The 26,459-nt window shown below is 41.6% G+C and overlaps 1 protein-coding gene across 3 annotated transcripts in view; it reads right to left on the bottom strand.

Moving 5' to 3' along the window:
• ARL15 (ADP ribosylation factor like GTPase 15) overlaps positions 1–26,459 on the bottom strand; it is a 194,612-nt gene that overhangs the window by 93,353 nt on the left and 74,800 nt on the right. For all 3 annotated transcript variants that reach the window (XM_056848586.1, XM_056848585.1, XM_056848587.1), the window contains one exon: positions 20,690–20,898. In XM_056848586.1, coding sequence (XP_056704564.1) covers positions 20,690–20,898 — 209 coding nt within the window. The remainder of the gene's footprint in view (positions 1–20,689; positions 20,899–26,459) is intronic.

The following is a 26,459-nucleotide window of genomic DNA, read 5'->3' as shown; positions in this document are numbered from 1 at the left end:
AACTCAAAGATACTTACAAGGCACAGGATTGCTTCTTTGCCATCATAACGCCACAACACAGACTTCACAATGAGTTCTAAGCTGCGTTTGAGCCATTTCAATCCATATCACATTCTTCTACTTCGTCTCAAACCTCCCAACTGCATATAACTCCATCATAACATTAAAAGCACATCCTACTGGGGCTCTGGTACCAGAGAGCCAGTGTGATCCTACTCCCCAGAGCACAGAGGAATAATTGCACAAAGCTATTGGAATACAAATATGGAGAGAATTCGGTTCTTGTAGGTTATCCGGGCTGTGTGACCGTGATCTTGGTATAAAATACCAAGACCACGGTCACACAGCCCGGATAACCTACAAGAACCGATGAACTCTGACCGTGAAAGCCTTCGACATGGAGAGAATTCTTTGCATTTTTATGATGACACACTTAACATACAGTTATGAGAAGGTAGAATATTCCTGGCATTGCAGATTAGAAAAATATAATTTCTATGGCTCATCTCTTGATTGTATCCAAGAACACACTACAATTTTAAGTTGATTACTTGCCAAAAAACTGTGTGTGTGAACACAAAGAACAATTATAAATATACCAAACCATTAGGCAGTTAATTATCCTTTTTTAAAGTTAAAAACACAATGTTTGAACTACTATGCATGCAGTATATGTAATTAACTAGATTAGATTCCTATTTATAAGCTATATAGTCTGCACATGCTTTACATTTTATCTAAACTTGACATACTGGGGTTATTACTGTGCTGTCAACAGCATTAAACTCTGATGGAAAATAAATTTATTTTCTGCAGCCAGTGTCCCAACATAAATCATAGCAGGGAAAGCAGCCTTCTACACTAAATCACATCTTATTTTGCAAGACTTCAAGGGCTGAAGGACAACTCTGCTAAAGCTTTCAACAACACGCAGTGTACTCTCAGGGGCATTCATTTGCTGCTACGGTGGTCTTCATATTGTCTTCATGTTGTCTTTTTTTTAAAAAAAAATAGTGACTATGATACATGCTGAACAAAACCTTCCATTATTTCGGAAAGCTGCTGCTAAACTTACATCTTGAATTGTGTTGTACTAGATTTTCTCTAAGCCATTAACTGCTTTTTAAACACGATTTTATGGAACAATAAAACTGGCGAGCTGGTAGACATGTCTAATGACTTTAACACAAGACCCCCCAAAAGGGGGGGGAGATATACAATAAGTAAAAATGGTACATGGAGTCCAAACCAGAAGGTAGTACTGCTAGCTCTTGTTTTCTCTCTCTTTCTTTTTTAATAAAAGTGGAGGTGTTTTTTTAAGCTTTCGGGAAAAAGTCCTGAAAATTCGGCATGTAAATATTTCAAATCACTAAAGGCGATATAGTAGGCTTCAGAGGTATAAAAAGGCTCTCCTGGAATAGAGGTATTGTGCCAAGACCAAATGTACTGCTTATGTTGAATAAAGAGATCTGTAATATTCTGGCTGTAATATTCTACTATGAAGCACGGCCATAGTCCATCTGAACTCCAACAGCAAGGGCCCCAGTACCACTTAGACCAAGGTGGAGAACTGAACCAACCGATCAGATATTTTGAGCTTTTTCTTGTGGAATACGACAAATGGAAAACTGGAATTTATCATGAAGTTTAATTCTTAACGGCTCTGGAAAGGGGCAGTCTTTCAAGTTGGGAATTCTCTCTCCTTGGTTGCAGATAGATTTTTCCCACTGAGCATCAACAAAGGGAGGGGCTTCTCCTTCACTTCCAGATTTAATCCTAAAGTCTGGCAAAACCCTTATTCTTATAAACCTATACATTAGAACTACAGAAAAACAAAATATGAGACCTGTGTACACTCCAACGTGATGTAGTGGTTAAGAGCGGTGGTCTCTAATCTGGAGAATCGGGTTTGATTCCCCTCTCCTACCCATGAAGCCAGCTGGGTGACCTTAGGGTAGTCACAGTTCTCTGAACTCTCTCAGCCCCACCTACCTCATAAGGGGCCTGTTGTGGGGAGAGAAAGGGAAGGAGATGGTAAGCCAGTTTGATTCTCCTTAAAAGGTAGAGAAAGTTGGCATTTAAAAACCAACTCCTTCCATTATAAATAGATAGATTGGTACAAAAGACATATCACTGGATTCAATCTGACTAAGCTGCAATGGATGTACAATGACTACTCCCCCCCCCCCGATGTTACAAACTGCATGTGTTCTCCATAGGAACTTGCAGGTGTACTGTAGCTTCTCTTTCCTGGTGGCAACTCAATGAGTAAAATGCACAGCAGGGCTCAGTTCAGACCAGAATTGCTGCACAGGAGAAGGGGGAATTCCTGCCTTCTCCTCTGTGCTGTTTTTGATGGCTGAAACAACCTGGACCACAGGTGGGAACATTATTTTTTCTGTGGGAACCACAGCACATGCTAACAATCAGAGCACGTTAGGGCTGTTGAAACAAAATTCAGTAAAATTTGGATTTGGCAAAATTTGGCCCGTTTTTATTCGGGAAATGCCAAAGTCTGAACTCCCCCACTTCAGGTCCGTGCAATTCGGCATGAGATCCGGAGTTTGGGGAAAAATTCGGCCAAATAAAGCCATTAAAAACACAATTGCGCCTTTCCGTGGCTCCGGGGGGGCATTTTGGGGGGTAGAGGTCCAAAACTTTCAGCTTAGCTTGAGGGGACCCTTCTTGCAAGAACCCCCACGTTTTGTGAACATTGGGTCAGGGGGGGCTGAGATATGGGCCCCGAAAGGGGTCCCTCCTCCTTAATGTGCATCTCTGACAATGGGGGTTTGCAATTAGCAGAGCTTGCCACCCACTCCCGAAACTCCCAGCCCCGACAAACAGCTGAGCTGCGGGGAGCAAGGGCAAGGCAGGTGCGAAGAAGTTTGCAAACCATGCAAAGCAACACGTTTGCAACCATGCAAAGCAACACGTGATGCCTGGGAGTTCGCAAACCATGGAAAGGGACAGAGGCACGCTAAAGGAGCAGGAGGGGGTGGAATTTCCCCTTTTGCATCGGACTCGGGACCAGGCAAATGCATTCTTTAAGTCACAATTTGAAAACCAGTTTTGAGCAAGCATCAAAATAGACCTAACCGATCTTATGAATGAGGGAAAACCTGAGGACACACAACTGAAGCCCCCCCCAAACCAGGGAGAGAGAGACTCAAGGGGGCACACACACCCCCAGGCAGAATGGGTGAAAGCCCCCTTTGGCTTCCCCCCCACCCACAGAAACTGTTCCCTCCCCACACACACACAGACTCTGCTTTCCCCCCACACACACACACACAGGAGAAAAATTATAGAGAAAAGCCCCCAAACGGATCTTACTGTAGATGTCTTCTGATCCATCTTCTTCGCACCTGCCTCGCCCTTGCTCCCCGCAGCTCAGCTGTTTGTCGGGGCTGGGAGATTTGGGCGTGGGTGGCAAGCTCTGCTAATTGCAAACCCCCATTGTCAGAAATGCACATTAAGGAGGGGGGGCCCCTTTCGGGGCCCATATCTCAGCCCCCCCGACCCAATCTTCACAAAACGTGGGGGTTCTTTCAAGAAGGGTCCGCTGAAGCTATGCTGAAAGTTTGGTGGCTCTATCCCCAAAAATGCGCCCCCTGCAGCCACGGAATGGTGCGAATGTGTGCTGTAAATGGAATAAAAATGCATATTAAGGGGGGGACCCATTCCAGGGCCCATATTTCGCCCCCCGATCCAATCTTTACAAAACGTGGGGGTTCTTGCAAGAAGGGTCCTCTGAAGCTATGCTGAAAGTTTGGGGGCTCTACCCCCAAAAATGCGCCCCCTGCAGCCATGGAATGGCTCGAATGTGCACACGCACCCCCCCAAGGGGGATCTCTCTCACACAGAGACACTCTCTCTTTCTCTCCCCAGCCCGCGCAGCAGCTGGGCACTCAATCACGACTGATTGGCCAGAAGAAGACCTAGCTTGGCCACTGATTGGCCGTGGGAGAATGCTGCTTACTAACTGACGGTTATGCTGCTGCGCCGAACCCCGAATTTGCCAAATTTATTCGCTGAACACCCCGAACTCGCTGAATTTGGCTCCTTGTTTTCCCGCCTTTTTTGAGTTTGGTTCCATGCGAACTAAAAAAAACTGAATCCGGGAAATTCGGCTGTTTTTCGGTTCGGGGTGAACCAAATCAACAGCCCTAGTGCACATGTTAGCTCCCAATGGAGAAGATTGCCCTCCCTCCCCCCTCTTGATCCTGGATTGTTTTCAGCCACCGAAAATAGAACAAGGGTTAAGTCAGAAATTCTTCCTACTCCTCGTGCAGCACTCCTGATCTGATTGGGCTCTGCTGTGCATTTACTCATGAGTTGCCACCAGGAAATAGTAGCTACAGTATAGCTGCAAGTCCTTGTGGTGAACCTCTATAGTTTATAGCATCTTATGTAGTTAGGCTTACACACAAACACACAAGCCAACCTTGAGTTCGCTGTCTTTTCATAGTCGTTTACTGGTAAGTATACTGACCCATTGCAGAATCACCAAGAATGAGACCCAATGGTAAGTTTCAATTTTCCTCAAGCTGGATTCAAATTTATGAGAGCCTAATTTGCTTATCCTAGAATAGAAATACATTACATTTTTACCAGAGTACCAAATGAAACGTGTCTGCTTGTGCAGCACAACAACAATACTAATCATGGGGGCATGGGGGGGGGAGAGAGTCAGCAGGAGCTCTGGATGATGACAGATGCACACCATATATGGATGCAATTTTGTCTGGCCAAATGGCCATGGAGACCAAGACTCTGTTGTCAAGGCTGCTAAAAACTCTTGGATTGACAGTAAAGACATAAAAGCCTTGGGGGGGATTTGGGGGGAGGGGGATTCCCCCAGTGCTTTTCTCTTTTCAATTTTTCCAACAGAAAATTTGGAAAATTTGCAGAAGCACTGAAAACACAAACTCCTATGAAATATTTTCTCTTTTAGAACAAGTAAAATGCCTCTTAAGGGAAGGGGTTTTCACACTCAAAATGTATAACATGAAATTTTTCTCAATTTTTCCAACGGATAATCAGGAAATTTGAGAGAGTACTGATTAGAAAAAAACCTTATACTGTAGACATACAACATATTCAAGCTATTTATTTAAATTAAAATAATTTTGGGAACAATTAATAGCCAACGTGGTGTAGTGGTTAAGAGCGGTGGTTTGGAGTAGTGGTTTGGAGCAGTGGACTCTGATCTGGAGAATCGGGTTTGATTCCCCACTCCTCCACATGAGCCATGGACGTTAATCTGGTGAACTGGATCTGTTTCCCCACTCCTACTCGTGAAGCCAGCTGGGTGACCTTGGGCTAGTCACAGTTCTATTAAGAACTCTCTCAGCCCCACCTACCGCACAGGCTGTCTGTTGTGGGGAGGGGAAGGGAAGGTGATTGTAAGCTGGTTTGATTCTTTCTTAAGTGGTAGATAAAGTTGGCATATAAAAACCAACTCTTCTTCTTCTAATATGCTACAATATGTTCACTAATACCTTAATGAATTCATTGTTTTTAGTGGTATAAAGTTAAGCTTAATATCAAACATGCTGGCAGTCTGACTTATTGTGACTCAATCTGTTTTTTACCATCAACGTTTACTTTTTCCAGCCTCTCAGGTGGCAAAAATTAAAGATACATGTGCTATGGTAGCATAGGGTGCAGCAGATTGCCAGTATTGGATGTATTTGAGATTTTTCTTATAGAATATGAAGATATTTATACTATCCAGTTCTATAAATATGCCAAAATGGTACAATTTTGCATGCTCACAAAGTTCTAAATACTGCATTCCATGCTGCTAAATCAGTAAAAGAAGTTTCAGTTTGATAGAAAAGTAAGTATTGCAATATGGCTTGAGTTTCAATATTGCGGTTTTTAATTGTAAGCTGCCATATGCAGAACTTTGAAGCAGTGGCATAGAAATAATCTGAGCAAATAAATATTTTAATCCCCCCCAAAAATTCTGTTTTTTAATGAAAATGTATCCCCCCCCCCCCCATAGTTTCAAATCTCTGCAAGTTTTACATCTGGAATTGAGAGAGGGGAGAAAAGCCGGCATTGTTCCAACAGCATGAAGGTCATGAGGCTTGAGCAGCTGAACAAGTTGCTGGCCAATATCCATAACCTTCTCCTGCAGGAAGAAAGGGCCGCAGAGTGCTGGAGGAAGCGCAGATTTGTTTACTCTGTTCTTGCTGTAGGGAAGGGGAGGTGAACAAGGGAGGGACACTTCCCTAGTGATAAGGTACACCAGGACTGCACATGGTCGATTTCCTCTGGCTTCTGGGTGATAGGGAAACTCCTGCAACTCACCCTCACCATCACTAGGGAAAAAGAAAAGAAACTACTGTGATAAGAGTGAAGAACCTGTGCCCTGCTAGTCATAACACCAGCTGGGAAGCCAAGATAAAACTCTTCCCTTGGTTGCTACTCCGTGGGATACCTATCTTCAACCAAGCAGACATGTTTTCCAACCTGAAAATTGGCCCAAACCTGGAGCCACTGGAGAATGCAGTCGTTCCTACACTTGAAAGAGACTAATAGTAGAAAATGGTAGATGGATATAACTTGATTAATAAATTGCTTCTTGCTCACTTTTTCTAGTTTACAGTATTATGCTGGTCTTGGACCGTATTAAACTCTCTTTGTTTTAGTTTACAGTACAAAAAGAAAAAGCCACACCAGCAGACCGATTTAATAGGAGACAGCTGCTGACCACAGCACATTAAGGAACTCAATATCAGTTCTCATCTTCTCTAACCTCTAAGAAACCACTTCAGTCCACAAAATCTTACATGCAGTCCAAAGGTTCCCTTTGTTCAGGCAGGTGATTACATGTGTATCCCTTTCCTCTGTTCCATTTCTCATAGTTTTCTTTAGTTGGCCCCATCATCTAAGATCCATCACCCTTCTCCCCCTCCCCAAAAAAAACATTTACCATCATATTTGGCAAAGCACCCAATTGGTAGGTACCCATTTAAAGTGAGAGCCATTTCAAAATGTAAATATTTTTTTTTGATAACTTCAGTTGCTCAAAAGCTCTTTTGCGAGTTAATGGAATTAAAGTGGGGGGAGGAAACAAATTTGCTCAAAATGGAAAAGAAGATTGAAATGTCTTAACACGTTCTGAAACATATTTAGGATTTTATTTCCACAGACACTAAAACATTTTAAACAATGACAGTTTAAAAGCCTTTCACCATGAGCCCCAAATAAACTTTCCCCACCGATTTCCGGTATTAAACAGCTGGCAACACTGTTTGGTTCCCTAGCAACAGCCACTAAGGGCATTCAATTCTTAAAGCTACAGATGTTGCTTCTATTAGTTGGGTGGTTTTAACCCCCAATTTATTTTATTTTATTTAGATTTCTGGTTTTTCTGCAAACCTATTTTTTTCAGGTTTGTAGAAGGTTCTTTCTTTTGTTCATGGCTCCCATCTCTGGATTTCAGTATCCACAGTTTGGGCCATACTAAAAATTAGGTATACTGATATGAACTTCTCATTAAGCTCTCAATTACTTACTCTGCTGTATCCATTCCACCTACTATTATTAAAGGAACAGTAGGACCCAAGTTAAGTTTTGCACAATTTAGTTTTATTAATGAATGTATAAATACAGTGTGTGATACTTATGCAAATTCTACATGCATATAAGTTTTATGTCCAAATATTTAGTGATGGGAGGTTCCAACGGAGGAGCTGAGTGCCCTTCTGAAAACCCAGGAAGAGTTTCCCATAAGTGATAATTTTATAAACAGGTTTATAGAGTAATTTTGGTAACATAATCGTTTTGCTCTGTGAGTGTTGAAGAGCTGGAATCAACCAGTGAGAGAGGATGCATTGCAGCAGAGTTGTCATGATTACTTGAGAAGCTGTCGAGAAGCAGGAACTGTTACTGACCCTACTGAGTATCCTCCTGATGAGATGGGTTCTTTGCATATTGTGACAACATAGAACATATCAGCAGTTTGTATTCATGAAGTGTGAAGGTCCCAAGTTTGGACATCTCCACAGTATACAAAGCTTTGCAAAGGAAAAACGAAGTATGGACTATTTAAATGCCCTCCTTCAGTAAATCAATGGATTGGGGACTTTAGAACTCTTATCAATATTTGAACATATAGCATATAGACAAGTCCAAGAAAATGTGTGACCTGGGCTTTTTGAATGCCCTATTACCTGAACACAAAACTGCAAGTTGGTTGTTAGATGACAGTTCTCTTACTTGATCGCTCCAACTTCTTAAGCATATACAAAGCTTCCGCATGCAGAATCAGGCTTCTAGTCCAACTCTCTCAGTATTTTCTGACTGGTAGCATCTCTGCAGAGTCTCAGGTAGACAGAAGTCTTTTGATACCCCTCATCCTTTGACTTTAGATGCCTCACGTTTAACATGGGATCTTCTGTAAAGCGCATGCTCTCCACCTCAGTCTAGGACTTTCTCCCAGAAGAGGAATCGCTCTGCCAAGGTACTTTTGCTTTCATCGACTATGGGAGCAAATGCTAGCTAAACTGTTTTTAGAGAGCCTGAGCATGAAACTACATTAGCCCTAATTGAAAAGTTAATGAAGGAATGTATAGAAACCCATTCCGAGACCCAATGGAAGTGAGAATCAATTAGCTAACCTACAGAACACACACACACACAAAGTATTCTCTACTGTTTAAGACCACCTGCTTGTTTTGTTACCTAATGCCTCGGTGAGCAACAATAATGAAGCTTAGAGACTGTACTTCCACCTTTTACAAGTGACAGTTGGGCCAGAAATAATGTCTGAATTTCCATGGGTCAAAGTATTATCAGTTCAGTAAATTAAAAAGATATTCTAAAAAGTGCATTCTCACAAACTCGTCTCTCCTTCCCAAAGGGTAACACTATTATCAACCAACATTCCCAAAGAGCAAGATAAAAAAGATGACAGATTCAATTTAAAAAATGGGGGGGGGGGACTCCACGGCTAGTACTTTTTACACATGCCTCAAATGTTTAGAATAGTGGTACGTGAATTTAAATAATTTCGGTACATATGAAAATAAGTAGTATGCGTACGTCATAATGGCGCCCAGAGATCTCCAAGTTGATTATCCTTTTCCGTGGTTCATCTCCCCCACCCTCCACAAACGATTGGGAGACAGTAAACCAGTCGTGTACTTTTTAAAAGACATGTTCCTGTTTACATATAAATGAAAAGTAGCTGATTGTGTATGACTTGTGGAATTGTCATGTCAACCATCGACATATGAAAAATCATAAATCAAACTCCAGTTTTTTTAAGTATTGGGAATCGGAATGCTTTGGGGGCACAGTCCTTTATATCTTGGCATTTAATTTCAGTTCTGTTGCTCCTGAACTGTTGTGAAATAAATCAGGCATACTAATGTGGCCTAACATAACATGGCTTTTTCACACCGTTCGATCACTCTACATCTCTTTTCTCCACAGACAGTACTGCTCTCCCCCTCTGTCTAGCCGTCCCTCCCAACAAAGCAAACTAAATTGTTCACTGTAACCCCACATTATTGCTCATTAGATCACAGATTAGTGAAATGGAACTGCCAGAGGTTCTCAAATGCCAGCTGTACTTTTTTTGGGGGGGGGGGAATCCATGCCAAATGAGGGAAAGAAAGCCTGGGCACGGGGGTCACTCAGACCAACGATCAAAAGAGATCAAGAAAGGGGAAATCTTCCACCCTAAAAGGTTCTGTATCATAAATCAGAATAAAGTCACACAGATTGTATTTCCCTTTTCATTCATTCATGAAATGCAGCCGAGTAGATTTCCCCTCTCCCCCCCGCCATGTGGAAGATGAGATTTTAGCAAACTCACAGCAATCCTATAGTTTCTCCAGTCAAGGCCTGCGCTGTCAGTCTTCACTCTCCTTTATTTGATACATCTGTGTCCCAATCTCTCTCCAAGAACCTTAGAGTAATTTCTGTGGCATTTTTCAGGCTATTTGCTGACGGGGCTGAAGTCTGCTTACTTTCAGCCACTGAACTACATAAGACACGAACTACTTTGGGGTCTAAATAAAAATGTGGAATTATTTAGTAGGCTCTCTGTCTAATTCTGAAGTCTGGTGGCACCTTAAGGACCAACAACGTTTATTCTGTTTTATTTTGTTACAGTAGCTAACATAGCTACCCCTGTGGATTTATAATCCTAACCCAAACACTGAGTTTCAAATAACTCCTAATTTCAAAGCTTTTTTTAAAACTAGCAACTAAGGTAATGCAAATCAGAAGTAGTTAATATTTTGAAGAAACATACACTTTCCAGTAACCAGTTTCTAAAACTCCCCTGTACAGTCATATTCTGGAGAATCATTTAAATAAAATGAAGGCCTGAACAAAGGATATGCAACTGATTTTGTATTATCACAACTTTATGTTCAACAAAACAAATTACAGTTACTCCTCCTGTTGAGAATATTTAATAGAATTTTAACCAAAGAGAAACATAACTAGGAGTGTACATTTAGATCTTTCCCATCTGAAACAAAATCCAAAATTCCTTTTAGTTTTTGATAGGAAAAACCAGAAATGATACTAAACTAGGTATTTTGGGCACTGTTTTGGAGCATAATATCCAAATGAACATTAAACATAACCTCTGATATTAGACAGACAAAGAAAGGTACCACCTAGGCTAGTAGTCATCAATCTAACTACTTGCACTGGGTCCCACAATTTAATTGCTCATTGAATGTCTGTCCTGAAGTCTATTGCCCATCAACAGATATAACGAATTAATTCTCTGCTATCACCTCATCCTTCCACTCTTTTGTCATTCACTGGACCAAAAATGTTCCATTTGTGTTGGCAGAACCTGTGCTCTGTACTAGTTTTTCTTCACCTCGTTTGGTTAAGCTTTCTACTTTATAAAGGAAACCTTCATGCCTTTTACGTAGTTAACCAGTTTGGTAGTACTTTTCCTAACCTGAGGTATGCGCTGCATAATATCTGGGCTTCAATTTATGTGGTTGTAAATGGCTTTCAAACATCCTAGAGGGAGGTGACTCTTGATTCTCCCTTTAATTGTCCTTTTGAAAAGTCCCATTTCAAAATAAAATGTGATTGTTTCTGACTTTGGAGGCAACTTTCTGGTGACATAAACACTTAACTTAATAGCACTGCGGTCACTGTTCCCATCTGGTACATCCTGCATCAGTTCTCAAGCTCTGCTGAGAACCAAGTACACATGAACACATGAAGATGCCTTATACTGAATCAGACCCTTGGTCCATCAAAGTCAATATTGTCTACTCAGACCGGCAGCGGCTCTCCAGGGTCTCAGGCAGAGGTCTTTCACATCACCTAGTTGCCTAGTCCCTCTAACTGGAGATGCCGGGGATTGAACCTGGGAGCTTCTGCATGCCAAGCAGATGCTCTACCACTGAGCCACAGGGTCAACCTCTCCACTAGCTGGCTCTGTGACTAACTGTTCCAACACAGTCATTCGCAGTATCCCAAAACCATGCCTTTATGGCATGACTTGAACACACATCTACTCAGTCAGTCTAAGGGTATGTTTTCTTTCTTTTGTTTTCTAGACTATTGGACTATATGCCCTCTTTGATAAAGAGAGCAGCACCATGCCCAAAAGAATCTCCCCTGCCCAGTCCATGGAGTTTATATCCAGAGATAACTCTAACCCACTGATTACCCCCATTCCACCGGTTTCAGAAATGCTCGCTGTATCTATGTTATCATTTAGCACAAATACTTGAAATTTTATTGCATAAACATGTATCTTGAGATTGCATGATGACCCCTGGTGCAATATAGAACTATTAAATCAACATTAAAATCAACATTATTGATATTCATAATAACCCTGCTCATGGTCATAATAATTATTCCCAGATGCTAAATAGCTGATACCTCACATCTCTCCAAGGGTGTTTGCTTGCTGCTGAATCATAGCTCACTGTAGAAATGAGAGGGGAGAACTGAAAATGATTTCCTGTTCCTTTAACAAAGTGCCATTATACGCTAGACAGACTACATTTCAGAACAAATAATGGGACAGACATTGCCTGTAGCATTATCTTCAGTTCAAAAATTCAATATAGTCCATTTGGCAGTAATATTTACAGATTGTAACATAACTGCAGATTCGTCCTGTAACTTAAAAGACAGTGGTAAATAAAGTATTTCAGTTTGTTTCTAAATTGCAGGTGAACATAATACAAATTCTACAACAGGTACTGCACATACACTTCAGCTTTAGCAATGGCCATTCATACTAATCAAGGTGGCCAATATACCTGAATAAGCATGGTTAGTATACAGTTTAGGTGGAGTGTTCTATATTCGTAAGGGTGCTAGGAAACACTATTTTGGCTACCACGGATATTGAGTTTCTCTACACCAACATCCCCCACAAAGATGGGTTACCTTACTAACAAGCTCTGCTAGTTTTTTCTCACCTACAACTACTTTAGATTTGGGGAAGATTTATTCCTTCAGATCAATGGCACAGCCATGGGCACCCCGCATGGCACCACAATATGCCAACATTTTCATGGCCAACCTGATGCAGCGCTTACTCAGCTCCCATCCATTAACACCCCCTCTTGTACCTGAGATTAATTGATAACATTTTCATCATTTGGCACATGGGAAAGAAGCACTGGAGTAATTTCATTAGGCCTTCAGCAACTTCCAACCCACCATCAACCTTACCATGAACCAATCCACACAAGAAATATGCTTTCTAGACACCACTGTATAAATATATAATGGATGCATAAAAACCACTCTGTATCAGAAACCTACTGATCACCAAACATATCTACATGCCTCCAGTCACCATTCTAAACGCACCAAGCGATCCGCTGGCTACAGCCAAGTTCTAAGCTACAGCCGCATCTGTTTCATTCCCTCAGACAGAGATTCCCACCTGAAGGATCTACAACAGAAATCCTTGGAATTACAATATCCACCTGATGTAGTACGAAAATCGATCAACAAAGCCGGAATGATATCAAGGGAAAACCTGCCACAAGATAGGCCCAAACTAAATAACAACAGAACGCCACTGGTAGTCACAAACAGTTCTCAGCTCACACTGGTTCAACGCATCATTAACGACCTACCCCGTGGTGCAGAGTGGTAAGCTGCAGTCAAAAGCTCTGCTCACGACCTGAGTTCGATCCCGACGGAAGTTGGTTTCAGGTAGCCAGCTCAAGGTTGACTCAGCCTTCCATCCTTCCGAGGTCGGTCAAATGAGTACCCAGCTTGCTGGGGGTAAAGGGAAGATGACTGGGGAAGGCATTGGCAAACCACCCCGTAAACAAAGTCTGCCTAGGAAACATCGTGATGTGATGTCACCCCATGGGTCAGGAATGACCCAGTGCTTGCACAGGGGACCTTTACCTTTACCTTTTTACCTATGCTGGACAATGATACCCCCTCTCACAGGCATTGAGAGGCAAACCGTTTCTTGGCCACAGACAGCCTTCTAACCTTAAACAACTTCTCACCCACAGCAATACCCTTCCAAACATGGACACAGACTCTGGGTCCAGGGCCTACAACAAACAAAGATGCCAGCTCTCTCCCCATATCCACTCTGACAATACAATAACTGGACCTAACAAAAACTGCCATACCATCTCAGGCTTGTTCACTTGTCCCTCTTCCCACATTATATATGCCATCAAATGTCAGCAATGCCCTTCCACTCTCTACATTGGACAAATAGGTCAGTCTCTACACAAAAGAATAAATGGACACAAATCCAACATTAAAAGCCACAACCCTCAAAAACCAGTGGGAGAACATTTTAATCTCCCAGGTCATTCCATTGCTGCAGGCCTAAGAGTGGCAGTCTTCAAATAAAGTAATTTCAAAGGGGAATTACAGTGTGAGATTGCTGAACTCCTGTTAATCCACAAGTTCAGAACAATGGACCCCCAAGGCCTGAATAGGGACATAGGATTTTTATCTCAGTACAGATGCTAATTTTCTGCCTCCAAGCATTTTCCCTGTACTCTAATCAAGCTGATTACAATATGCATGGTACCTCTACCTCCTTTACAAGCTTTCTTTACATCACCCCTCCCACCTTCTGACTAGGATAAAAGGACTCAGATCTCCACTTCTATTCTACTGTGTCTGACAAAGGGAGCTTTGACTCTCGAAAGCTTACATCCTGAAACTCTGGTTGGTCTCTAAGGTGCTACTGGACTCAAATCTAAATGTTGACTGAAGACCAACACAGCAGCCCTCTGAAACTACCTCTTACAAGCTGTTGTACATGATGGGACTGAATGCTTAAAATGAACTATACAAAATGTGGCCCACATATCACACCAGTATGTGTATGGAAGGATTAGGATTCATGTTGCAAAGGAAATTATTCAGGATGTTTGATTTACATTGTAAGAAATAATTACAAAGCAACCAACAGAGGAACAAATTTGACCGGAACCTGGAAACTAGTTTGAAACTCCAAGCTTTGAATCTTGGAGAAAAAATTCAGATTTTCTTTACCTCCAATATTCATGTCCCGATCATCATTTCCATAGAGCTCTGCTTTCCAGCAAACTGCTTTCTCTTTCAGACACAATCAACTTCCATGTCTGACCTGACTCTTGTTATCTTCTTCCTATCCTGTTAGGTCCTGTCTATAACCCTCTCCCACTATTCCCTTTCCCCCTTCAATCCCTTCTTTATCCCAGAACCCCATCTTCATTGCTTACTCTTGCCTCTTGTTCCTGTTTTTCATTGTATGTGCTTCACAAAAAAGGTAGACCCTACCGGACTTTCCTTCATAAACAGTTTAAATATCTATAAATATTCTATATTCTCATCAAAATACTTTTACCCCACCTTGAAAATTGATAAATATTTCAGGCTTTTCAAACATAACATGGAGAGTTCCATCATGAATGTTCCTACCAAGTTTTATAGCTGTATCTTATGCTTCAGGGAGACAGTTCGATACAAGTAAGCAGAACATGCCAAACATCTGGCTAGTTAAATGGCACTGAAATTTTAGTAATAATACATTTGCATGAATGCAAGCAAGTTTCATGTTCCATACTAGCATACACCACCACTTTGGGTTTTTCTTTAAAAAATTTACAGAATAATACTGGAAATATTCAGAGCCTCTCATCCCTGAATATATCCCAACCTCCAAAGAATGTTGACATCTGACAGAAAATCAAGTAACAAATTAACATTTCTATCTTTCCTGAAGTAAAAGTCACTTTTTCTTGAACAGAATGCAGATAAAAATCACCCAGTTTGGGAGACATTCAGGCCCACTATTTACATTACACAGAAATGTGAAATCATAGCTAAATGGCTTTAAATTATGAACACCCACTTCTGGTGGAATTAACGATCACAAGATATCATAATAGTGGCAGAGGACGAAGCTGTTTAGGCATTTCCCACTTACCATTTCCCATTTAAAACAGCCTGTTGCCCAAGATGTTCTCTTTTGTAGGGTTTTAAATGCACGATTATTTGTAATTGGAACTCCAGAGGGGGGAATGCCACTGGGGAAGGACCTAGAGTGGGAACATGGGTGGTGAAAGAGTAAAGCATCTCCCCCCCCACACACACACACACTTCTGCTGATTCTTCCATCTCAATCACCCTTATTCAAAAGGGGTAATGAGGGTAACGCCACACACAACGTTATGTAACAACTGATTGCCCCTTAGCTTACTCTTGGCAAATTTTTAAAAAGCAAAGGTAGAAACGTTTAACATACACCTTAATAAAGATTAACAAACTATTATAAGAACTGTTATATAGAGATTACTATACAAAAATCTTCATTAAATATTTGTTTACTGTGATGCAGTCAGAGGGACAGTGGAGTTAGATGACAACCAGGTGACACAAAAAGTGTTCTGTTGATCTACTGGGGCCTCACATGACCCAGTCAGCTGAACCACAGAGTTATCAATTGGCTTGGCTAGTTAAGCAATATAAAAAAGGAGGAAATGTATTATGAAAGCAGTCTTAGGAGAAGCTTTCGTTCCGACGAGAAGGAATATACCAGTCCTTTAAATGGGGGTCCCCTTCCATGTCCTTTGCTACACAGCTGCCTGGGAAGGAGGGCAATCTTTGCACACACACGAATTGTGAACCATCAAGGAAAAAGTCTGAACAGGCAATTAAAAGGGGGGAAAGCACAAGGCCCAGATGGGTTTTCAATGGAGCCCGTTTTGAATGGGTATCTATAAGAGCTTCCTAGACAGCATTATAGAACCATTCAGACAAAAGTTCCTGGACGCCATTCAAAACAAAGGCTGCATTATAGTAATTAGCAGAAAATGGAAGGTTTAATTAACTGGGAAAGAGCCTACATTTTGCTCATCATACAGCCCCATAAACTGATCTATTTGGATGCCAAGAAAATAGCGAAGCCTCAGTGCTAAGACTAGAAAGATTCCTCCCCCCCCCAAAAAAAACCTTTATGTTTAATAAACCAAAGCCAAATTGGTTTGATCCAAGAGACTACTGCTCCTCCTCTTAGCCACACTTAGGAGCACTGATGTTTCTCAACCTATCAAATAAATAAACAAACATACCTTACTCAATATCATCGAGAGCTGGAACTCGATGTACTGAAGAGAGGCTACAACATACCCAGATGAACAGCAGAATATTGTGCCTTTAAGCTGGTCCCATCTGGGTTATAACAACAGAGGAGCAATATCCAAGTAAGATAAGCCTACACTGGGACCAATAGAGGCTCTAAGAAAGGGGTGGGGGAGAGAGCTGATCTTTCAGAAGCATACTTCTGAAGCCCTGCTTTTAACGTCTGAAGCAAGGACTCAGTCTCACTGCAGAGAGATCATTGTGTTTCAGAGACTTTGAACATGCTGGATCAACAAGCTCCTTCTCTGAATAGTACCACGGAAGCAGGAATACAGAACTAGAAGTCACACTTCTTAAATCCCAACTTCTTCTGGATGTCCAAATCAGTTCAGTAAATAAGTATGGTCCTAATGAGTATACAACTGCACAGATCATGTGGCTAAAATAAGCCACACCCTTTTTAAAGTGTTGGCTTCATTTGCTAAGGAAGAGAAATGAAACCGATAATAATGTAACACAGTGGTTCCCAAGTGGGCAATACCACCCCCTGGGGGGGGATTACCTAGGGGGGCACTAAGAGGCAAGGGATGGGCCCCTTCAGCTGTGTTGTTCAATAATTTACAATAGATCAAGCTATGGCACCATGCTGGCAAGTTTGGTGGAAACTATCAGAATTTTTCCCCAGACTCTGAAGAGCTGGTACCACTGGATCAAGTTCATTAGTTTTGTTGAATAAATTTCAACTAAAAAGTTTTAATTTGATTTTGAATAGATATGCAATTAATTGTTACTGTTTTGAAATATTATTGTTATTATAATGTTTAGTGCACCCTATTTTGAATAATGCTTTTTATAGAATAGTATAGGGGGCGCTGGGGTTGAGTTTGTGGAACCAAGGGGGCGGTGGCCCAAAAAGTTTGGGAACCGCTGATGTAAAGTTTTTAAAAAGCAAGAAATACTAACAGCACAATCCTCTGCACATTTAAGTATGTTCTAATGAGCAAAATGGATTTGTATCCAGGGAAGTGGTTTATCGGGCTGCAGCCTAAGTTATGGAATTGAGAAATATGGCAGCTAGAAACTCTCAGTCTTAACACACTTGTGAACTGGCCCTGAAAGGCACAGGAGATGCAATCACATGACATTTCATATAAGCAAGCAACACTATCACATTATTTTGGATCCATTGATTTGGTTTCTGAATTAAGTTACATCTGATTTTCTTAATGGCTTGAATAAATAATTTGTGCAATGCTATTTTGAAAATGCAACATATAAAGAAAAATATTTGCTATAAAAGTTTCAAATTTGGAAACCTCACAGTACACCTCCCACAAGTGAATATCACTACCAGCTGTTGCAGAATTTCTTTGGCTCTTGCACAGTGGTAGACAAAACAATTTTGCGACTACTACTCATCATGGTACTCCAATTTGAAAAATGTTCAGCAATCTTCATGTTTATCCTCACAATAATCTCTGAAGTGGATCAAAATTACTCTCCTATGAAAGATTCGCAACTATGCTTGATAAATAGCAGTTTACCCACTATACCTATTTCTATCCTTCTCTTCCCTGTACGCTCAGAGCAGCAGAAGGAAGGTTTTGTGATGATCAAGATGAAACCTGAATCCACATCTTCCAGACACAAAACCAAGTCTCATTTTCATTAGTGTGATTTTGTAACAGAAGTATTCCACAAGAATTAATCAAGAATAAAACACTGAACCAGGCATGCCTTTCCAAGTGCTCTGGAGAGAGTCCCATTTGATAATAGGAGAAAGTATCTCTGTGATGAGGTTAATGTTCTTGGCAGTTAAAAAACACCATTCTAGATACAAACAAGACTAACAATTATTAACGTTACCATAGAAGTTCTCTAAATCATGTGAAAGAGTGCTTTCAGGCTCTGGATGTTTGGGTATTGTGAAACTCAATGGGTTCTGACACCACAAAATACCCCAAGATACATTGGAATTTGGCTTAGAGTCTGAATATACCTCAGAATAGAATGTGAAGTTTTTTCAGAACCTGTTAGCAGCTTCTGCTTTGCAATTACTCTTGCAGATATGGAAATGTTCTACTGGATCCATTAACAACTGCTGTGTGGCGCTTTGTATAGAGTGGTCAACCTATGCTCTATGACAGGCAGTCTCCAACAGCCTCCCTCCCAGCCTCACTGCTGCTTGTATGAGCGGAGCGTGTGTGGGGAATGCCTGGGAGACATCATCAATGTGTCATCGTCACTTCCAGCTGAAACCTGGAAGTGAAAGCACCAGCACTCTAGGACTTTGTCGATCTCTATGGTTTCACCAACCCCACAGCCTCTTGGGGCATGCACCTGGCAACCCTAGCTTCATCAAAGGGGTGGTGGTGGAGGAGAATCCTTCCATGCTGCACAATTTCATGAATAGAAACCACCCTCTCCAGGAAAAATATAGGCAAATAAAGAGTGACTTTCTTTCCATTTCCCGGATGAACAGCAGCGAAGAGGTAGTAGCAGTGGTTTGGATTAGCAAAACAGTCTGGAGTTGAAGGGGTTTAATTCTTTCCCCCTTATCTCACCGCGCACAGTGATCCAAATAATTTCATATACCTAATGAAATAGGTTCTAGACCACAAAAGCAGGCATTGTGATAACTCATTTTTGCCACAATAGACTATCACTCTGGAATTATTAGGGGTACTATCTTGAATATTGCTCTAGATCAGTGATGGTGAACCTTTTAGAGACCGAGTGCCCAAATTGCAACCCAAAACCCACTTATTTATCGCAAAGTGCCAACATGGCAATTTAACCTGAATACTGAGGTTTTAGTTTAGAAAAAACAACTCATACATTAACATCTTTTGTCTTAAAAGAAAAACACAATAACAAATCTATCCCTATACAAAAAATAGCTAACACTATTAGTTAACATTAAAGAAATGGATATTCCATGAATCAACAATCTACAACAGTGATTCTCAGCTGGGGTTCCTTTTGAATTTGCAGACCTTTTGGCCTGCTTTGAAAAAGGCATCTGAGTGCATTTCCCACCTTTGATTCACCTCCGCTGTTCATGACCTATCTAGTCCAGCTCCTGTATCTCACAGTGGCCCACATCTATAATAAGGAGGTAGCACATACCCATCAGGGCTAGTAACCAGTGATGGACTTTTCCTGGGGCGATGGCGTGTGTGCCCACAGAGAGGGCTCTGAGTGCTCCCTCTGGCTCGCGTGCCATAGGTTCGCCACCACTGCTCTAGAAGAATATATTAGATGGGCTCAGTAAGTGGCCTGGGAGGTCTGACGCAGCAGCGCCGCTGAAAACATAGACCTGAGCAGTCCCTTGTATGGGGAACCTACTGGGAGCCACATGTAAATACTGGATATAACCCCCCCTCCCAAAAAAAAATGGCATGTGAATGCAAATTAAACCTACACTGGGAGCACATTAACATTATGTCTATTTGAAGGTATTCATGTGCATTTCATAGAGTTACATGTAATTCGCATTAACAGGAGTGTCTACAATCAAAGCATGAGAACAAGCAGATGAGACTCGGCGGAGTGCCAAATCGCACAACTATATCTGTAAACCCAAACTTCATAGCAATGTAATAAGGAAGGCTATAATTTCCAGTGCTACCAAATGAACACTGACAAAGTACCACATTACTGATCAAAGCAACATATAATGAAAATTTTCAATTTTATTTTTAAAAAGCATGCAATAATCCCTTCCCCCTTCACAAAGATCCAAAGAACCAAATTCATCAGACTACGCTTCATTCTGGCAGAGTAGAAAATTTACACGAGTTTGTTAGTTTGTTTAAGTTAAACCCAGGACCCATTAAACCAAGGGAAAAGGAGAAAACACAAATTTTCTAGAGAAGTCTAGAGAGTTCTTTTGCTCTAAAAGCAAACAAACAGGAAATGTGCTAAAAAAAGAATGTTAGCTAAAAAAGAAATCTAGATTTAAAAGAAACACATGGGCACTCACAGTAATCTTTTGGTAAAGGCAACGTAAAGGCTCTTTCTTCCTTTAAGCGAGGTGCAGAGAAAAAAGAGCACAAAATATAGACACGCACACCAAAAACAAAAAGGAAGACATAAGGTGTTGTCATATTACCTCCTGTACTGAACGAGCTGCTGGTTTGTCTTGATGATTGGCCAATATTAGAAATGGCAACGTGCATAGCTGTGGGTGCTGAAGCGCAGAGTGCAGTTCGTTTCTAGCTGTTTCTAGGTCATCTTCTGAAGAGGCACTGTCTAATACAAATATTACTCCTTGGGATCCCTGGTAGTAACGACTCCAGTATTTCCTGATATTGTCAGCCCCTTAAGTTAAAAAAAAGGCAATAATAAAACAGATCAAAACTAATATTAGGATATAGATGTAAAGTAAACCTACATTTAAGTATGATAGTTTCCATTCTGATTACCCTTACTGGTATTTTGAAGCAAGCAAAGAGGAAGACCCAACAAGAGGTGGATTGACTCAATAAAGGAAGCCACAGCCCTCAATTTGCAAGGCTGAGCAAGGCTGTCAAAGATAGGACATTTTGGAGGACACTGATTCATAGGGTCGCCATGAGTTGGAAGCAACTTGATGGCACTTAACACACACATCCCATATTTAGTGTTGGAAAACTTGCTCTGCCTTCTCCATTCCTAATACCAACATTCTTGTATGAGTTTATCTTGCCATAATTGCTTCTACTTGCTGTCTTTCTTTATTTCTTTCATCTCTGTCCAAAATTCCCAAACTAACATCTCCTATTCACTGGCTTCCCTTTCTAACCAACAAGTGCAAACAGTTTTTAATGCCTTTAACCTGCTGCATGCCCACACACATGCAACCCCTCGAACAGTGCTCGTTCCTGCCGGAGATTATTGCTAATGCATCTCAACCACCCTGCAAACATCACCTTACCATTATATTCACCAGGCCAATTCTTTTGCAGAATCCTTTCCCATTACCTACTCAACACCTGTTCCTGGATTAGAAATAGGTCCGCTAATCTAAGGGGGAAAAGACTCTAAGGCATTTACTTTCTCTTGTCATTAGGGTTGCCAACCTCCAGGTAGTGGCTGGAGAGCTCCTGCTATTACAACTCATCTCCAGCCAATAGAGATCAGTTCACCTGGAGAAAATGGCCATTTTGGCAATTGGGCTCTATGGCATTGAAGTCCCCTCTCCAAACCCCGCCCTCCTCAGGCTCCACCCCCAAACTCTCCAGTTGTTTCCCAACCCGGAGCTGGCAACCCTATGTGTCATGGATTCTTCTTTTTCCCCTCGTCTAACAAGGGAGAGAGTCGAAACAGAGACCTCTCTTCCCTGTTATACTGTGGTGATAAGATCCATAAATGTATTAAGGGACTTTAGTAAACAGCAGTTGTTGAGGGAAGCAGGAAGTACCTTGCAGGGTACTTTGAAGGCTGACCCATGAAGAATGCATACAAAAGAGGCAACAGAAATTATTGTGTGTGTGTAAAGTGCCGTCAAGTCGCAGCTAATTTACTCCTGGTGGGGTTTTCAAGGCAAGTGATATAAGCAAAGGGGGTTTGCCATTGCCCTCCTCTGCAGAGTCCTCCTTGGAGGTCTCCCTTTCAAGTACCCAGAACTTCCAAGTACTTCCAAAATCTGCCGAGATTGTGCTACACTATACCATTCCACATCGTGAAATGACTATAGCATACCTATAGTGTAGGTAAAAAAGAAGCAGGTCATCCAACAGCCGCTAACCAACACAGTAAGGATCAGCCTAGTCCTTTTTGGTTCTCCATCAATTTGTGTTCCCACCCCCCACCTTAGAAAATCTCTAGTTGTCTTTTAATAAAATAGTGAATTGACAGGACTGATCTAGCACAGAAGCTCTGCTATAATGAAACCTCTCAACGAGTGCTGAGCACCTATTTTTTTCATGGAAAGTTTTCAGCATCCAAGCAAGAAGTGTAAAAAAAAAGGTAAAGGTAGCCCCCTATGCAAGCACCGGGTCATTCCTGACCCATGGGGTGATGTCACATCCCGACGTTTACTAGGCAGACTTGGTTTACGGGATGGTTTGCCAGTGCCTTCCCCAGTCATATTCCCTTTACCCCCAGCAAGCTGGGTACCCATTTTACCGGCCTCGGAAGGATGGAAGGCTGAATCAACCTTGAGCCGGCTACCTGAAACTGACTTCCGTTGGGATCGAACTCAGGTCATGAGCAGAGCTTAAACTGCAGTACTGCAGCTTACTACTCTGAGCCACGGGGCTTTATGCGCACTATTCACATAAAGGTGACAGCCTTGCTTAAACAAAAGTAATTTTCCATCAATTTGGATAATGAGAAAAAAATTACACATTTCATAGCATTCTTTTCCCATCCAGAACATATTCCGGGATTTAAATTATTCATTAAACAGTGGACCAACCAAGATAATATAAGTAACGGTTATGTTAGATAAAGACTCTTTCGCTAAAAATCACTTTTTGCTGATTTAGTTGATTGCTTTGGAGCTCCTGATGCATATGAGAGATCGCTAACAGGTGAACAACATTGAATCTCAGCCAATATTGTGCTCAAGGATCACACACTACACCTACCTGTAGGTAACTTAAGTGCAGCATCAAAAAAGAAAAGGGCTTATGTACGCTAATGTATATCAAGTATAATTATGAATAAAAGTTTAGATAATTTGTCTTTTTCAACAGCTAAAGAACTCAAGTTGTTTTGGTTTCTAACACAGCAAGCATGTTTTGCCTTCCAGCGTTATTTGTCCTAACTTTCGAACATGAATCATACTGATATACAAGATTCCAGCAGCCTCTCCTTTTCTACTTGGACTTCCCCTTTCAGGATTTCCACTCCTTAGCACCTCAATCCTTGGGGAAATTACCGAGTAATTTCCAACACTCCACGTATCTGTTGAATCATCTTCATGGCAAAACTTTCAGCTCAGGAGCAGGCAAGTTCTGGAGACAAAACTAACCAGTTCAGTATTTTTCAGGTAGGAAGAGGTCCTCTTGTAAAGGCCTCTTGCGTAGCTTCAGGAATGATTACAGATTCCTGAATGACATGCGGACGGATTAAGTACATCAAGGTAAGAGTATAAGAACTAACAAAATATACACAGCAACACCCTAGAACAGCTTCCTCCTTCACTTGAGGACATTTAATTCACAATTTCATGAGATATTGCTTAAAATCAGCAGCGTTTCGCTACTGGGTGCTTTAACAATTATTTCTCAGGGATAAATGTACCAAGCCATAGGCAAAGATTTTCTGACAAAGTTGGGCATGGAGGATGGATACTTGTGCCTTAATAACTACCAAGAATTTTCACGATACATCTTCAAAATATGCTTCCAAGGCTGTAGCCTGTCCTGGCAATGCCACATACCAGAATTAGATGGAGACTCTTCAGCCTTCTGCTGTTCAAACATTTGTCTCAGCCGCAGGGACGGCACTCCAGTTCCCAGACTTCAAGTAACACCTCTTCTTCGGCTCCCAATGTGCCACTGAAAGATGCTCCTACTTGGTCCCTTCTCGGCAGCTTTCAAAGATGCCACACTTGTCAACACAAAGCAACATACCACCAGGTATGTTCAACCAAGCCAAATCCAGTGGCTATTTCCACTGCTTCCTCTGGTTCTCTGACAGCCAGCATGGTGGAGTGGTTAAGAGAGATGGAGTCTGATCTGGAGAACCGGGTTTGATTCCCCACTCCTCCACATGAGCGGCGGAGGCTAATCTGGTGAACTGGATTTGTTTCCCCACTCCTCCACTTGAAGCCATGTGGGTGACCTTGGGCTAGTCACGCTCTCTCAGCCCCACCTACCTCACAGGGTGTCTGTTGTGGGGAGGCGAAGGGAAGGTGATTGTAAGCCAGTTTGATTCTCCCTTAAGTGGTAGAGAAAGTCAATTTATAAAAGCCAACTCTTCTTCTTCTAAACCATGCAGTATGAAGAGGCCTTTCAGGAAGATATTATGAAAGCCTGTTGCAAAGTTTAAATAGCTCCTCATTTCCAGTTGCTGGAAGGCATGTCCAATGTCATTCTTATTTTTATTTACTTAATGGTCATTACTCCAAGCATGCACACACAACCAGGGTTCTCAAAGGAGTTTCTCTTGTGTTTCCTATGGGTGAGTCAGACAGACTGATGCCATTCAGGGAGGCTGCTGGCTTCTAATACTTCATAGCAACCATCACCAATAGTTCATAATCTCACCACGCGCCTGGGCCTTTTCTTGTTAGAGCAGTACTTCATCCAGGTGCTTCATTTACTTCAGATGACATGACAAAGTGTTCACACAGATTTACTGAATATCCTTCATTGGTGGTGGGCAAATGATTTTTATAGTCTGGTCTGCATAATTTTTTTTTTAAATGCCCTTTTTCATTTCTGTAAGGAAATAGGAGGCCCTTTTCATAAAGGAGATGAAATTGTAATTTTAATGTCTGAAGATTTTTAGGCAATTTCAATTACATTGTTTGATATATACATCATACGATTTTCACACAGCTTTATTACATTCTATGTAGTCTACTGTTTTATTGCATTGTTCTCCTGTTCTGCGATCTCATTTTATTGCATTGTTTGTTGTTATTATACTGGCATTTTTGCATTCTCTAATTCAGTAATCCACCTTTAATGACTGCTTGCATGTGTGCTGTACTTTTCATTGCATGTTTTAAAAATTATGTGATCTGCCTTGAGTCAGTTAGAAAAGTGGACAACAAATGATGTAAATAAATAAACGAGAGACGTTCAACATAAAAAAATAGGAAGTCTTCTTGAAGAGCAATTAAGTCATAAATGAGAAGTGGGCTACAGATTACTGTGCATCAGTGCTGCCTGCGCGACAAAATGCCAATTTAGCCATAAAGGGGTGGTGGTAGTATAGAGGATATATTACATTTAAGTGCTAGCCCTGATTCAGTACCCAGTGCCATAATCTCCCATCCCTCGTAACAACTATGGCACACAGAGTGACTGCTCTTACTGAAGATAGTTTCAGAGGGTAGCTGCGTTGGCCTGCAGTAGTACAGCTAGATTCGAGCCCGGTAGCAATTTAGAGACGAACAAGATTTTCATGGTATAAGCTTTCAAGAGTCAGTGCTCCCTCCGCCAGATAAAATCCACATTGTACCTCTGCATCCTGAGTGCCTCCTCTGCAACACCACTCCCATCTTCTGACTGGGGTGTAAGAACTCCGATCTCCATTCCAACTTGTATCTGATGAAAGGAGCATTGACCCTTGAAAGCTGAGAATCTTGTCAGGCTCTAAGGTGCTGTGGAACACAGGCAGGATGGTGCTGCTGCAGTCGTCTTGTTTGTGGGCTTCCTGGAGGCACCTGGCTGGCCACTGTGTGAACTGACTACTGCACTTGATGGGCCTTGGTCTGATCCAGCATGGCCCTCCTTATGTTCTTATGTGCTACTGGACTCAAATCTAGCTGGTCTTGCTGTATTTATTTACAACCCACTTTTCAGTGTTGTTTCCAAGGTCGTTTACAGTGAATATATATAGTTTCAGAGGGTGTTGGTGCGCAGTACAACTGCTAGATGAGTCCAATAGCATTTAGAGTAGTGTCAGGAGCAGGCCATGAAGACAGTTCTTGGTTGTGCTTCCAGGTGTAGTTTTGCAGTTCTCTTCCAAGGCCACTCCGTGCCCCGTGTTTAGACTTCATAGATTCCTTTGGTGTGGGAATTGCCAAGTACTCCTTCCTGCCTCTGGGAGGGGGGTTGCCTGGGTTACCGGTTATCTTCTTTGCTTTTCCATATATGCCAAGTCCCTTGCCCTAGCCCCTCCTTTGTGTCATTCTGAATATGGCTTCTGTAACCTGTCGAGTCTAATCAATAAAGCTGCTTTCGTGGATCTGCCGTCTACTGGAATCTGTTTATGGGTTT

This window comes from Euleptes europaea, chromosome 4 (genome assembly GCF_029931775.1).
Source record: "Euleptes europaea isolate rEulEur1 chromosome 4, rEulEur1.hap1, whole genome shotgun sequence".
NCBI lineage: Eukaryota > Metazoa > Chordata > Lepidosauria > Squamata > Sphaerodactylidae > Euleptes > Euleptes europaea.
Note: the sequence above shows the minus strand (reverse complement) of the source record. Positions and strands in the feature narration are given on the sequence as shown.